Genomic DNA, 15,906 nt, shown 5'->3' on the forward strand with positions numbered 1-15,906 from the left:
TCAGGGACGCCCTTCAGTCCTTCAGTTGTTTACTTGCCTGTCAGTCACATAATTCTCTTAATTTTTCAGTTTACAGAAAATTTTGGTCATCACTTTAGAAGTAAAACATAGAAACTTTGTCACTGAAATAGTTAAGTACATCTTCATTTGGCCTTATTTTTCATGAAGCACTGTATTCTCAGTTTGTGGCTAAATATTACCTCAGACAAAAATTTCAGTTAGTTCTATTGAGTTTTCTAGACTTAGGTTTAGGCTAAAGAGTGTTCACAAATGATTAGAAAAATCCCATCATTCAGCCTCAGCAACATGCTCTTAACAAAAATTGTAAGTAACTTAGGAGTTTTTTTGTTTTAGCTCGTCTGTTGCCTCCGTTGTTCATTTAAGACCCACAGCCGTCAGGGGTGCAGGCTGTACCCAGGAAGCATGAGCTTCGCAGTTACCTTCACGACTCTTACAGAGGATTTCTTGTTTTAAGCGATATCTGCAGTGTAAATGTAAAAACAACCTCTGTCCACAGACTGGCACCGGCTCATTCGCTCAGTGGCCTTGCTTCTTTTGTGTCTGTTTTACAGGACTTGTCACTGTTTTGACATCTGCTTCTAGTGTGCTGATCTTGAAAATGCCAAAAATATGCACTTCAGTGACTTCATTTGTAGCTGAATGTTATGATTTGTAGTACGACAGTCCAGCAGAGAGTCCCTGTGGTATTACAGCTGTCCTGCCATTTTATCTTGTAGGAAACTCTCCCACTGTGCTTCATTATTGAAGATTAATTGTTAATAGTCATATATACTGATTGTATGGAAGAAAGTTACATGCTGAGTGTAGTTTTAATACAAAGAAAACAAATTAGTGGCAAAATTTGCTTTTTGAAGATCAACAAATTAAATTCCTGAGTAGTTTGCCATAGAGATAAATAAAAAGAAGATGGAACAATTAAAACGTAGCTAACAAATGCCTGGCCCCAGCTGTCCAAACAGGATTAATGGAGTGCATTAGGGAACGGTGAGTCATGTGGTGCTTTGCAGGGTACCAGCACGCACAGCACCGCGTGCTATGCCCAGTGGCACTGAATAGATGAGAAGAAAGAAATACGTTAAACAGATTCATAGAGGCTTTTCACAGTATAAAAAAGCAAATTTCTGGACTAAAAGAAGCAGCTTTATTTTAGTACTATGGGAATGCAAGCTACAGAGTTACTTTGTAATTCCTCTATTAACCCTTTAGAATTGAGTCTTTGATTTTAAGAAGATAAAATATAGAGAACGGTCATGAATATTATCCTAGTGTATAACGGGATTTTGATTTACTAGCTGAAAAGATTACATGACTAGAATAGAGGATGTACTCAACAACCAAATCCAAGCTGTGAGTTTTCCAGTCTTGTTCATTGTGCTTTGCCGGGAAATGCTGGCCTTGGGTGCTCGCGTTACGTCACTGACGGTTAACTGAGAAATGAAACAGCGAGGAAAGTCACGATTCACCTGTGGATGCAGTGCTCTTACTTCAATAGTTTTTAGTGATTATTACTTTAATTGCGAATTAAAACACAGTGATCCTGTATAAAATAATCTGGTGGTATTTTGCCTTCAAAAAGAAAAATGTTTTATGAGTTTTTATGAGCTCTTCGTGCATCGAAGTATTCTGAACTAACCAAGTGCTTGGGGTGATGTGGCACATTTATTAAAGAATTCCTTTGAAATAGCTCTTTATATTTGAATGTGGAAATATTATGCTATTTGAAAAATTACCACGAAGTAGATTTTTATAAGCATATCACTTGCCACAAAGAATTAGTTTATGAGGAAAATTTTGGTCATGTATTTTTAGTCAAATGTAATTAATATAGACGATAGTGGTGTTGTTCATGGGAAACACAAAGAATCTGTGTGTAACATTTTTTATTCCAACTTTTTAAATATCTCTTTAAAAGTGATGCCACGCCAGTGGGTATGATTTCTAAAACATTATTTTGCTTCCTGTTCAGACTTCAGTTTTGAAGACTGCAGCATTTTGGGAGATTTGACATCCATATGCTTAGTAATCATTTGCTGTTTTGTTTAATAGACTCTCCAGGTGATTAGAGGAGGTGGTTGACAAACCAGGTGAGAACAGCCTAATAAATTACTTATGGGTGCCCAGACTTCCGTATAATAAAATATTTTAAATGTGGCAATGAATTTTTAAGAATAGATTTAGTATGAGCCGTGACAAGCTGTTTATGATGCTTAATCAAGAAACAACTGAGAGACTGACATTTTTTGCCTTGTTCTTTATTTAAAATCTCCTTCAATAGGGAAAAATTTTCTCAAGTGCAGCCAATAAACTTTGCAGTAATTTTACTAATTTCTATTTTAAAATTATTTTTATAGTTATTTTTTCATCCTGGGGTTCTTCCTGCAACTTGTAAGTTATTCAAGGCCCAAATGCAGAATTTAAAAAAATGTCCTTACTATATTAAAACAAAAATACTTATCCTTTCAAATCAACTTGAATTTATCACATACTTCTCATTTAGGACCCATATACAAGTTCTCTTTTGTTCCTTGGTGAAGGGACCCTGTTGTTAAAACCCAGCCCTTTTTGGAGAGATCTCTATTTGGGGTAAATACACTTTGGATCTTTACCCCGGGCTTTCCCTCTCCTGTTTTCAGTGTGAAACAGAAATAAATGATGCTTAAAAATGACAAATCAAAGTAGAAGTATAAATCACAACATATTTCTAATTATGACTTTGATGTAAAAATAACTCAGAGCTCCCTATTGAAAATTTCTCAGCAAAAAATTTGTATACAACTTATATTGCAGAAAGTAATAAATGTTACTAATTAACTTTTGTTTGATTACTAATGTTCTTATTTGAATTTGTATATCTAGTTAGGATTTTTAACAAAAATATTCTGTGTCAAATGTTTAAAAGAGTGAAGAGACTAGCTGATGCCCACCCCTCCCAGCCTCCTTTCCTGGTGTCTACTTGTGGTGCCCCTCGGACTCTGCTCTCCTTTCAGAGCATGTGGTCCTGCCTGAGAGAATGTCATGCTGACCCTGTGTGGTCTAAACAATTTAGCCACCTGTTGATGTACATTCAAATACCTTAAGTTTTAGTTTCTCATAAAATATTTTTTTCATAGGAAAAGAGTTCTAGTTAGGATCATTTAACTGGAAGGATCCTTAAGGTGTAATTTAAAAATTGTTAACAATTAAAACGTTATAGTTGGAACTAGACAGTAAACTATAAAGACCGTTAATCTGGCTGGAATACTTAATAGTGTGTGTGCCTGCCCAGTGCTGAGACTGATGAACAGATTATCTCTTTATTTGTAGGAAATTTTATTTTTAAGTTAATTTCAATTATATAAGGGTATATACATGAATAGATTTTCCTTGTAAAGAATAGTACAACTATAGATCAGGCTAAAATGTCTTGTGACTATATTCAAGCCCAAAACCCTCTTCAGTGCCTAGGAGCTAGTCTGATGCATGGCTTCTCCGACCCGTCCGTGTGCGTGTCTGCGCACGCGTACACAGTGCTCTCTGCGGGGACTGTCAGGCTCTCACCCGGGGTTGCTCTGGTGCCCACTCTTTCCTCAGCATTCTCCTTCCTTCTTTTGACCCCTAATTTCAGTGTGCTGCCCTGGGGGAGTTAAAAGAGGAGAAGGTTTTGAAATCATTTCCTCTACTGGAAGTCCTGTTGGCTGAAAATGAATTTCAACCCAAAACACTTAATTACCTCTTTCTGTTCGGGTCACTGTTGACCTTGTAATTGACCAAGCCTGTGGATTCCGTTTTTATCTTAATGCTCCATGGCATTTGCTGTCTGTAATCCACCTCCCAGATCTCTTCTTTCTTCATTTCATGTCACCATGCCCTTTTTTTCCTCCCCTGTCTCTGGCCATTCCTTAGCTGCTCCTCACCTACACGCACACAGTGTCCCAAAGCGAAATCTCAGTGTCCCAACAGCCATCCCTGAGCTAAGAGCGGATAGACATAGACAGCTCTGTACTCCAGGTGGGTGTTCTGCCCTCCCACCTGGCCCTTGCCACAGCCCTGCATATCTCCAGCCCCCGCCCTCTTCGCCTCTCTCCCCGTATTTCCCTGCAGTCCTTGGGCGCTTCCTAATATGCCAAACCAGGAACCTTCTTGTACTGACACCGAGTGGCCATACTGTTTGCTCTTGTTAACATTTCCCAGGCTTATGTTGTGCTTCCTAATTTCCCCAAAAGGTGAAAAGAGACAGACTTGTATGGCTTCAAAGCGGAGCTGACGGTATGGTTTTGTTTTGATACTTCATTGGGAGGGAATGTTCATGAAGTAGATTCTGAACAGGTGCTCTTTTCTTTCAGGAGGGTTGAGTAAGAAATGGAACCAAAACAAAAGAACTAAGGAAGTACTTAATTTTCCAAGTGAGGGTGTGTCATTGAGGGCTTGTGGAGACTGTCTCTCTGGAACTTTTCTTCCAGTTACTCTCCGATTTGGGGGCTTAAACTTGCATCTGTTTGAAAATTAGGATTTAGGTTCTTTCCTGAACTGTGATTGTAATTCTCTTTCATTGGATTTAGTTTGCATTAAAATTTACAAGATCTAGTTCATCTGGGCAAGCTAATTAAGTTGCCTTCACATTGGACAAAAGGAGTTTGCACATGTAGGTAATCACGGCTAAGAGTGGTTTGATATTTGCAAACCCATTTCCCCCTCTGAGCTTTGGCCCACACTGTTCCCACAGTCCTCTCTGCCCAGCCTCTCTCTGTGAACCCAGGTCCTACCCATTCTCCAGGGCCGGGTCAGATCCTCCATGTGTGACTGTGTCTCAGGTACTTGCACCTTCAGCCTTGTTATACTGACTAACATGGATTGTCTTCTCAAGAGACATGACACTCTTTAAAGGACAGCACCACATTCTGTGCATCTTTTTACACCTCACAGCATCTAGTTAATAAATATCTGCGATGTCACCACATTGAGTGTAGACGGCGTTCTCAGAAGAGGTAAACTAAGATACTCCAAGCATCCTGCTTCCATCCTGGTTGTCTTTATTTCCGTATTTCAAACTTGTTCAACCAAATATTCTAGTTTTATTATTTCTAAAAATCTTCTAATAATAACCAAGAGGTGGAAACAACTGACGTGTCCACTGACAGATGAACGGGTAAACAAAGTTGTGGTATATACACACAACCATAAAAAGGAATGATGTCTAAGTAAAATAAGCTAGTCCCCAAAAAGCAAGTACCGTAAGATTCCACTTGAACGAGATCTCTAGAGTAGTGTAACGCTTAGAAAGAGAGAGTGGAGTGGTGGTTGCCAGGACGTGCGGGAGTGGAAAATGGAGAGCTGCTCTTTAGTGGGTGCAGAGTTTCAGTTTTGCAGGATGAAAAGAGTTCTGAAAGTTAGTTGTAAAACAGAATGAATGACTCAACACTACTGAACTGTACACTTAAAAAAGGTTAGGATGGCAGATTTTATGTTACACATGTTTTATTTAGCACATTAAAGAAGAAAAAGGAATGGTGTACTGGCACATGGCTACAATACAGATGAACCTTGAAAACATTATGCTGAATGAAATAAATCAGACACAAAAGACCACTTACTGTATGATCACATTTATATGAAATGTCCAGAATAGGAAAATCATAGAGACAGAAAGTCGATTAGTGGTTGCCATATATTGGGCAAAGGAGAACTGGGGAGAGAATACTTAGTAGGTACGGGGTTTCACTTTGAATTGATGGAAATGTTTTGGGACCAGATAGAGGTGGTGGTTAACATTGTGAATGAACTGAAGGCACTGAATTGTTCACTTTAAAATGAGTTTATGTTACATGAATCGCATCTCAAATTTTTTTAAAGACCCTTACATGCTAGATAGCAGATATTTGTTCTCTTCCCTATTTCCTTGACATGCTGATCTGTCTCTGAGGCCTAAGTTTTCTTTTTTTTCTTTAGCATCGTTTCTCCCATTTTACTGTCTTCTGCTTCTACCCCTGGTGCCTCCTGCTCCTTCATAGATGTTGGGACTTGACTGTTGGCCTTCCAGTCATCACTCTGGATGGCTTCAGTCTCCATGCCTACCACATGAGATAAGTTAGGAGTTGGGAGGGAATAAAAAATAGCAAGGAGTATGTGTATCAGTGCTTTGATTCTTTAAGTGGTTTTTAGTGATGTCAGAAAGACTATAGAAATCTGTTTTAGTATTTATTTTGTATTTTATATAGTAACTTCTTTTTTTTTGTTGTTCCTTTAGATACTTCAAAAATTGTTGTTTTGCTTGATGCCAGCCTACCTTATTTCTAGTGGGAGGTAAAAGGCAGTGATCAGGGGCCATGTCTGGGGTGGAATGTCGGAGCCTGAGCAGCTCTTTGCTAGGCCCTGGGAGGGGTGCTGGTCATTTCTGGAGTGAGGAGTGAGCAGCGCCTGGAGAAGGGGGCGTGCCTTGGCTCCGCCCGAGCTCAGATAGCCGGGCGGTCTGTTTATTTTAACAAAGGCAAATCCCTTCCCTTAACAGTGTGTTGGTTACCACGTGCTGATCGCGCTCATCAGCAGTCGTGACTCTGCGAGGCCTCAGTATTTTTAATGACTTCAGTCTGTCTTTGAGTATTATGCATTTGTCCCCAGTGGTACGCACCTGATAAGGAAGAGAAACAGAACAGGGGTCCTTCACAGTACAGATAGACTCCTAAGCGGAGCATTTTCCCCCTTCCTTCCTCCCCAGTCTACTCTTGATTGAAGGGCTAGGTCAGTTCAGCTCCACCCCACTTTTCTCTTACAACGAAAATATGATCCTCTCCCCTGCTCCCAAGCCTTCATTAGAGTAATGTCCTGTCTCCTTAAGGTAGCACAGAAAGTCCTTTATACCTGACTCCTTCCTGTATGCCAGCTTCATTTCTTGCCGCTCCAAGCCTCACGTTCTGAACCATTGTTAATAGCGGGGTGCTCTTCAGGTGTATCGTGGGAACAAGTACTGCTGCTCTACTTTCCACCTACCAAGTTCATCTGCCGTGAACAGTTTTGTCCACCACCCATTCCCTGGTACATGCTGGTATGTCAGCTGTGACTCAGCCCAGGCGTGGGCTCTACAGGTGGGGTTTTCCTAGAGTCTACGCTTTAGGCACCCTCCTGTGTACCCATAGCATTCTTCTCAGTCTTCCATATGTCTGCCGTGTTCCTTGTCACATTTGTGTTCTAACTGTTCACTTTTTTCTTCCTTTCTTAAAACTGGGCATCATGAGAAAAGGGACATCCTGTGGGTGTCCAGTATCAGCGTACAGCGTTTAGTACATGTGTGCGTTGAGGGGACTCATACGCTTTTCAGTTTCCCGTTTTATGAACTGTGTACAAATGTTGAGTTATGCTGGGAATATTTCATGTTATGAAAGTCTTCTTTTAGGAAAATGGTCAAGTTCATGAAGGGAATAAATGTCTTATATACTTACTTTGTAACTCTTACAGTACTTGTATAGTGTTAGGAAGATGATAGCACTCAAAAGTACTTAAAAATCTATTTTATAACACAACAGCAAATACAGAAATACACAGTTTCTAATTAAATGTAATTGACACAGTCAAATTAATACATTCATGCATGATATGGGGTACATAGGCTGAAGCCTATTAAATGCACTTTAGCAGTTTTATTGATGTACCATTAACTGTACCTGTTTAAAGTGTACAACTAGATGAGTTTTGACTTACATGTACACCTGTGAAACCACCACAGTCAAGGTAGTGAACCTGTACATCACCCTAAAACATTTCCGTTGGCCCTATGTAATTCCTCCGTCACACCTCTCCCCCTGTACTATCTCCTCCTCTGATTGCCTGGCCCCTTATCCCTAGGCAACCACTGACCTGCTTTTTTTTGTAAGTATAGGTTAGTTAACATTTCCTGGAATTCTGTATCAGTGAAGTAGTCATACAATATGTACTCTTTTTTGTCTGGTTTCTTTCACTCAGTATATTTATTTTAAGATTCATCCATATTGTTCTGTGTCAGTAATTTTCTTTTTATTGTTGAGTCGTATTCCATGTATATACTACAGTTTGCTTTATCCATTTACCCACTGAAGGACATCTCAGTTGTTTTACAAGTTTTGGCTATTATAAATAAAACTGCTATGAACATTCACATCCAAGGCTCTGGATGGACACTTGCTTTGATTTCTCTCGTTTAGAAACGAAATATCTGGGTGTATGCTTCATTTTTTAAGAAACTGCCAAACTGTTCAAAGTGCTTTTACATTTTGCATTCCCATGCAGGCTCACACCCTGGTTCCTCGCCATCTTCACCAGCACTGGTGTAGTCCGTCAGTTCATGGTGGGCATCCTAACAGCCATGGTGGTATTTTATTTTGTGGACTTAACTTGCATTTCCTGGATAACTAGTGTACTCATTCGCCATCTGTATGTTTTTTTGGGTCAAGTATATATTCAGAGCTTTGGCTCATTTTAAAAATTGGGATTATTTTATTCTTGAGTTTTGGGTGCTGTTTACATTCTGGATGAAAGGCATTTGTCAAGACTTAGGTGGTTTGCAAATATTTTTCCCATTTGGTGGCTTCTTTTTATTCTAACAGTATCTTTCAAGAGGCAGATATTTGTGATTTTGATGAAGTCAGATTTATCAAATTATCTTTTATGGATTGTGCTCTTGGTGTCATATCTACTAAACCTTTCTTTGATCCAAGATCATAAAGATTATCTCCTATATTTTGTTTAGAAGTTTTGTACCTTTAGGTTTTATACTTAGGTCCATGACCCATTTTGAAATAATTTCTGTGTATAGTATGAGGTTTGAATTGAAACTTATTTTTTTGCATATGTAGCCAGTTATTCCAGGACCATTGCTCATAAAGTCTCTTCATTTTCCACTGAATTGCCTTTGAAACTTCTTGAAAATCAATTATCCATATGTGTGTGGGTGCAGGTTTATATTTGGACTGTTTTGTTTCACTGATATCTTTGTCTTATATCAATACTATACTGTCTGGATTACTATAGATTGATGATAAGACTTGAGATCAGGTATTATAAGTTTTTCAACTTTGTGCTTTTTGAGAGTGGCTTTAATTCTAAGTCTTTTCTATTCTGTTTGGCTTTTTAAATTAGCTTGTCATTTTCTACCCAAATACCTGGTAGGATTTTGATTTTGATTGCATTGATCTGTAGAATTAATTGGACAGGATTAAATCTTTTTGATACTGAGTTGACCAATCCCTGGACACTGTATACTTACTTAGTTCTTAATTTGTTTTGGCAGTGTTTATAGTTTTTGTGCAGGTCTTGCACATTTGATGCTATTATAAATGGTATTTTTAAAAAATGTGATTTCCTGTAGTTCCTTGCTGGTACATAGAGCTACAGTTTATTTTTGTATATTAGTCTTTTATTCTGTGGTCTTGCTAATACCACTTTTTTAGTTTTGTTTTGTAGATTTCATTGAATTTTGTACTTTAATGACTATGATACATGTGAATCCGGACAGTTTTACTTCTTCCTTTCTAATGTAGATGCTTTCATTTGTTTTTCTTGTCTATTGCATTAGCTAGAACCTCCAGTACAATGCTGAATAGAAGTGAAGACAGCAGACACTCTTGACTTGTTTTTCATCATAGTGGGAAATCTTTCTTTTGCCATTAACTCGTCTTAGCTATAGTTCTTGTGTAAGTTCTTCTACTTTGTTCTTTTTCCGAGTGGCTTTGTGAGTGCCTGATAAAAGGCTGAGGGTATTCCCTTCTTTTTCTACTTTGCTGGAATTTCTATCAGGAATGGATGTGGGATTTTGTTACATGCTTTTTCTGCATTTGTTAACATAATCATGTTTTCTTTTCCTTTTTTTTAATGTAAGTACTGAATTACATTGATTTTTGAATGTTAAACCAACCTTGCATTCCTGGGATAAACCCCACTTGTTCATGACATTACCCCTTTTTATATTGTTGGGTTGCGTTCAATTTGATAAAATTTTGTTTAGGATTTTTGCTTCTGTACTTACTAGTGTATTGATCTGTAGTTCTCTTTTTTTGTTAGTATCTTTTTTTCTGGTTTTGATATATGATTAATGCTACCTTCATTGAAAGTGTCCAGAAGTATATTTTCATCTTCAGTTTTCTGGATGAATACTATAAATGTTTGTGTTGTCTCCCCCCTCCCCACCAACCCCAATTCATATGTTGAAACCTAATCTCCAGTGTGATGGTATTATGAGGATGGGGCCTTTTGGGAGGTTAATAGTTCATGAGAGTGGAGCCATTCATGAGGGTACTTATGGAAGAGGTCCCAGAGAGCTCCCTTGCCCTTTCTGCCATGTGAGGTTACAATGAAAAGACAGCCCGCTATGAACCAGGAATAGGACTTTCACAACCAAATATGCCAGAGCCTTGATCTCTGACTTCCAGTCTTCAGAACTGTTAGAAATAAATGTCTGTCTATGATATCACCCAGTCTGTGATATTATTATAGCAGCTGTAATGGACTAAGGGCAATGAGTTTTATAGAATTGGTTTTTCTTCCTTCAGTGTTTGATAAAATTAATCAGTGAAGCTATTTGGGCCTGGGACTTGCTTTGTGGAAAGGTTTTGCAATAAGTTTAATTTCTTGTAAAGAGAGAGGATAGCTCAGCTTATGCTTTTCTTATTGAGTGAATTTTGTTAGTGACCTTTGAGGAATTGGTTTATTTCATTTATATTGTTAGGTTATTGGCATAAAGTTTCCTTGTTATCTTTTAACATAAGTAGCTGTATCAGTGCAATGTGGTAATATCACCTCACTCATAGCAGATATTGGTAATTTGCGTCTTCTTTTTTTCCTGAACACTATGGCTAGTGGTTTATTCATTTTTATCGATCTCAAAGGACGCAGTTTGGGTTTCATTTATTTTTTCCCTTTTCTTTTTCTATTTCCTATTTCATTGAATTCTTCATTACTATTTACTACTTCTTACTTTGGGGTTAATGTTCTCTTGTTTTCTATTTTATTGCTTTCTTAAAATTGAAGCCAAGCTGCCTGACTTGAGATCTTTTTTCTTTTCTAATACTGATTCTTAGCACTATAAATTTCCCTCTAAGTACTGCTTTGTTTGAACCTCCCCCAGTTTTGATATAAAGTGTTTTCATTTTCATTCAGTTAAAATTGCTTTCTGACTTCCTTTTTTATTTCTTCTTTGACCATGGGTTATTTAAAAGTAAGTTATTTAGTTTGCAAATATTTGAGAATGTTCCAGAGAGATTTGTTTGTTATTGATTTCTAATTTAATTCCAGTATGGTGAGGAAATACATTTTGTATTCCTTGAATAATTTTGAATTTAATGAGATTTGCTTTATGGCCCAGAACATGGCCCCTCTTCATGTATCTTCTATGTACCCTTAAAAGAAAGTATGTTCTGCTATTAATGGGTAAAATGTTTAAATATCAGGTTAATTTGGTTGATACTCAAGTTTTCTGTACCCTTACTGATTTATTTTATAAATTATTGAGAGAAGGATTTTGAAATCTATAATTGTGGATTTGTTTATTTCTCTTTATAGTTTTACGAGTCTTTGCTTCCTGTGTTTTGAAGCTGTGGTATGAGATGCATATATGTCTAGGATTGTTATGATGAATTGACTCCTTTGTGATTATTAGAATGGTGATGATATTCTTTATCCCCGGTAATACTTGTTGCTCTGAAGTCTATTTTGTGTGACCATTATTAAAGCCATTTCAGCTTTCTTTTGATTAGGGTTGACATAAAATGCTTTTTTCCATTCTTATACTTTCTACTTGTTTATATCTTTATATCTAAGTAGTTGATTCATGTAGATATTATAGAGTTGGTTCTTGTGTTTTTATCCAACCTATCAATCTTTGTCTTTGAATTTTGATGTTGAGATCATTTACAATGAATATGATGATATGATTATGTATGAATTTTTCACCTTGCTGTTTATTTTCTATTCTTCCCATCTCTTCATAGTTCCCTTTTTCCTCTTTATCTGCCTTCTTCTGGATAAATTGCATTAAAAAATGATTCTACATAACAAGTTCAGTCTTCTTGCTTCTGAAATGTTATAATAAGTAATAGAATTACAGTCTTTTAAGGTCCTGTCTACTCATTCTACCGTCTGTCATTTCTAGGTCAGTTTTTTCCGCACAAGCATGCCGCAGTCAGTTTCCTGCTGAGCACACGAGGGGTCTTCTGCGTGCTTGCTGGGGTCTCACGCTATGCGGCCCGCTAGCCGCCATGCTGCCCCCGCTTCTGTTGCATCTTCTAAACTCAGCGAGTTGTCTGGGCCCTGCCTCTGTCCTGCCCACACTGCCGCGCTGTTCTTGGAAGGCCTCTTTAGGAGCTGTGGCAGACCTCAGGACCGATTCGCTGTGTCTCATCTCGGCGTTGTTGAACTTCGTTGCTTGATGTACAGGGTCAGGAAAACCATGGTTTTGTCTGTTTTGTCTATTTTGGCTGTTGGATGGAATCTGAAGTCAACCAACTGACATAGTTAAGCGAAAATTTACTTGCATAGTAAGAGTGTCAAAAGTTAAAGTCTTTAAGAGTCTCATCTTCCATTCCACCCCAGAAGTAGAACCTCTCTTTAGTTTTAGAATGACTTTGTTTTTGAATGAATAAAACAATTGGCAATGAGCCTATTTACATTAATCCTGAAATTAATGATGTTTTAAAATCATTGTAAATTTTATTATTTCATACCCTTTATGGCACATTAATTTTCTGACACTGTCTTAGGTAAATTACTTAAAAAGTCTGTTTTAGAGAAGGGAATTTTAAAATCTAGTCAAGATAGTAATTTAACCATTGTGAGAGTCAAGAGGAGAAAAAATGTGTTAATCCCAGTATTTTGGCAAAGAAATTTAATTTATAAATTTATTTTTTAAAACAAGATGTATGTGTTCTTTTTGGCAGTCTTACGTTAAAGATGATGGATATTCATGTCAGCCATTTTTGTGATATGCCAGCACATACCATATTTTGTATATGCCGTAATTTATTGGTAAAGTTACTTTAATGATCCTTTTAGTCTGTCAGGCTTTATAAATGCTCTCTCACCTTAATCTTGCTAGTTAAGGAACATGAACATGCTTGCTAAAAGTGAAAGCTGACTCAGAGGGGCTAATGAACATAAAATCTGTTGACTCATATTGTAGGTGGAGTAACCAGCTCTTTCTTGAAATGAGGTTCTGTTTTGTACCTTAGTTCTTTTATAAATATGAATAGAAAAAGGTCTTTATTTAAGGAATTGTTCATAAAATATTTTAATTGAATCCTAGTGTTGTGTAGTTCATCACGAAGAATATTTTATTAACAGATAATCCAGGTAATGTGGCCTTATGCCTGGCCACTGCTTAACTAACTAAACTTTCTACTTGGTATATATTTTACTTATCTTTTAAATAAATGAATTTCTGAATGGGAATAAGCATGTCAATATTTAAGTAATATTTGATAATTGAATTTTGTCATAGTTAATATAAGGATTTAGATTTGCTTCCTGAATACCTTATCATGGCTTTCTCCAGACACAGAGATTTTGAAGTATTTATACATTTATATAAGTGTAAGTTAAAATTTTAAATACTGCTACTTTTTCTTAATTGTTGGTACTTCTAATAAAAAAGTACATCTTAAAATTGCTGTGATAAAAACCTCTCAGGCAGAAATTTAGAGAAGGGATTACGGTTTCTTGCTGTCCAGTCTTATAGAAGGTTTTCAGGATTGAAGAGCTCTGTGTGTTGCCCAGAATAATCTTTTATTTTATATATATTTATATTATTTTTATTGCCTCCTAAAGTCTCTGATAATTTCTTTTTTTAAACTGAAATGTAATTGATTATAATATATTGGTTTCAGGTTTAAACTGGAATGTAGTTGATATATAAAATACTGGATTCTCAAAGGAGTCATCGGTCCTAAAGATCTATAAAGATAACATAGTGATTTGACAGTTATATACATTATTTAATATATGTTGTATTTATCACATTTAAATATATGATGTATTTATGTATTTAATGTGATATTAAATATACATATATATTTAATATATGATGTACTTACCAGCATGATAAATGTAGTTGCTGTCAACATACAATGTAATCTTTTAGTCAGACAATATTAAATTTTTAAAGATACTGAATTTGAAACAACAGTGTGTTTAGAACTTGTCCCTGTAATTTGATTCTCTGCCTGGTGCCCCAGTGCACTGTAGCAACAGGCTCCTGGAGTTTTGTATATGAAGTCAACCATAGATGCCTGGGGACCAAACCATCTAATGAGAGTGATGCTTCAGGTGAGGTCTTGACTCTGGTGATCAAGATGCTGATTCCACCAAACAGTCCTAGTGAATAGTATATAATTTATACATAATTAAATACACATATACTGGTTATATGCACTCTAATTTTGCTTTTGCTAATGGTGGTGTATGATCAAAACATTTTTGAAACCAGATAAGACTGTTGGGGAGCATCTTGGCAAGGGTTTTGATTCTGTGATACATCAGTTCTTCCATGAATGAGCTTAATGGAGTGCAGTTTTGTGTATGTGCGTTTGTGTTTTTCTTGTGAAAAGATCCAAGGCTGTCACAGATTCTCAAAGGAGTCACGGTCCTAAAAAGCAAATCAACTCCTTATCGGGGATCCTTGGGCTGAGGCCACTGACGTTTGTTTGGAAGGACTGTATCTTGTTTACAGATAACTTCCTAGTAATTGAATGGTACTTTATTTGAAAAACAAAATGCATAATTAAATATATATTCCTTTTAACCAAGTAAAGTGTCACTAAGGCTTCCCCCTGAGAGCTGCAGCCAGTCATTGCCATGGCCGCCTGTGTGACCTGCTCACATGCCCTCCTGGGCCTGGGTCCCTTTTTCTTTCTTGAAAAAGATACTGTAAGTTTTCATTAATTTTTCTCTCTCTTTAAAGTATGATGGTAGATTTTGCCTCTCCAACTGCAGTACATCGGCCCCTGGTAGATGTGGTTACAAAAGAACTTCCTTCTGAAACCTCTTACTTTTGTGACACCGTTTGGATATGGAGATTTTTCGGTTGTCTCTCTCAGCAGCTTTTGTGAAGTCTATCCCTATAGTTTGTGATGGGTTTGCCTTGTAGTGGGGGTGACGTTCAAGCTCTGAGTCAGTTCCTAGGGTGGACCTGAGTTTGGTCTAAGTTATCTTTGAAATCCTTAGACCTCCCATAAAATAGAGACATGTGGTTTTGTTTACATGGTCCTCTGGTTAAAATTACGCCACCCCAGGGAGCTCTTCAGTTCCATCTTTCCCTTGGCTGACCTCCTGAACGCTGGGTTACTTACTGATTTGTTTACCAATGGTCAGAAAAATCCTACCATTCACATACTCTTTCCAGAAAGTGTTGGGCCTAGGGCACATGCTCATTGAGTAGAATGACTGTCTAAATTTTTTTAAATAAAAAGACTTGCTTTTTAAAATGTTTATAGGTAAATTTCAGTAACTTAAATGCACATGTGATTTAAGTTGCATTTCCAGCTTTGCCATTTTACTCCCTAAGCCTGTACCATTTAATTCAGGTTAATAATTTTCTTTCCCCCCAGACAGAAATCACCATATTTGTTTATTCACTTATGTAATAAGAATTAAGTATGTGCAAGCGTTTGCTCTGGGCTTTAGGATTGTAAGAGTGAAGAAGACAAAAGTCCTTGTCTTTATAGAACTTCCGTCCTGGGGAAAGTAGGCGGTAAATAAGCCAGAAGAGGAAGGAAATCCTTCAGATGGTGTGCACTACGAAGAAACATAATTAGGATAGAGGGCCATGGAGGGCTCGGCTCTTTCAGGTGGAGGAGAGGTGCCCTCTGCCAGGAAGTGGCATTTGAATAGGGACCTGCATGAAGGGGGGACAGCATGGGGGAGGTGTGAGGGTTTGTCAGGTCTTTTCCGTCA

The 15,906-nt window shown here is 37.3% G+C and overlaps 1 protein-coding gene across 19 annotated transcripts in view; it reads left to right on the forward strand.

Annotated features, from left to right (window-relative positions):
* The window catches only part of LMBR1 (limb development membrane protein 1), a 135,416-nt gene that overhangs the window by 107,181 nt on the left and 12,329 nt on the right, over positions 1-15,906 (forward strand). For 4 of the 19 annotated variants that reach the window (XR_012132017.1, XR_012132018.1, XM_073238130.1 and 1 more), the window contains exon 16: positions 2,068-2,105. The exons of the other annotated variants lie outside the window; for them this stretch is intronic. Coding sequence is in view for 2 of the 4 variants with exons in the window: in XM_073238130.1 (XP_073094231.1) it covers positions 2,068-2,084 (17 nt within the window). In the remaining 2 variants the exon portion in view is untranslated. The remainder of the gene's footprint in view (positions 1-2,067; positions 2,106-15,906) is intronic. 19 annotated transcript variants of the gene reach the window in all.

This window comes from Manis javanica, chromosome 6, assembly GCF_040802235.1.
Source record: "Manis javanica isolate MJ-LG chromosome 6, MJ_LKY, whole genome shotgun sequence".
Lineage (NCBI taxonomy): Eukaryota > Metazoa > Chordata > Mammalia > Pholidota > Manidae > Manis > Manis javanica.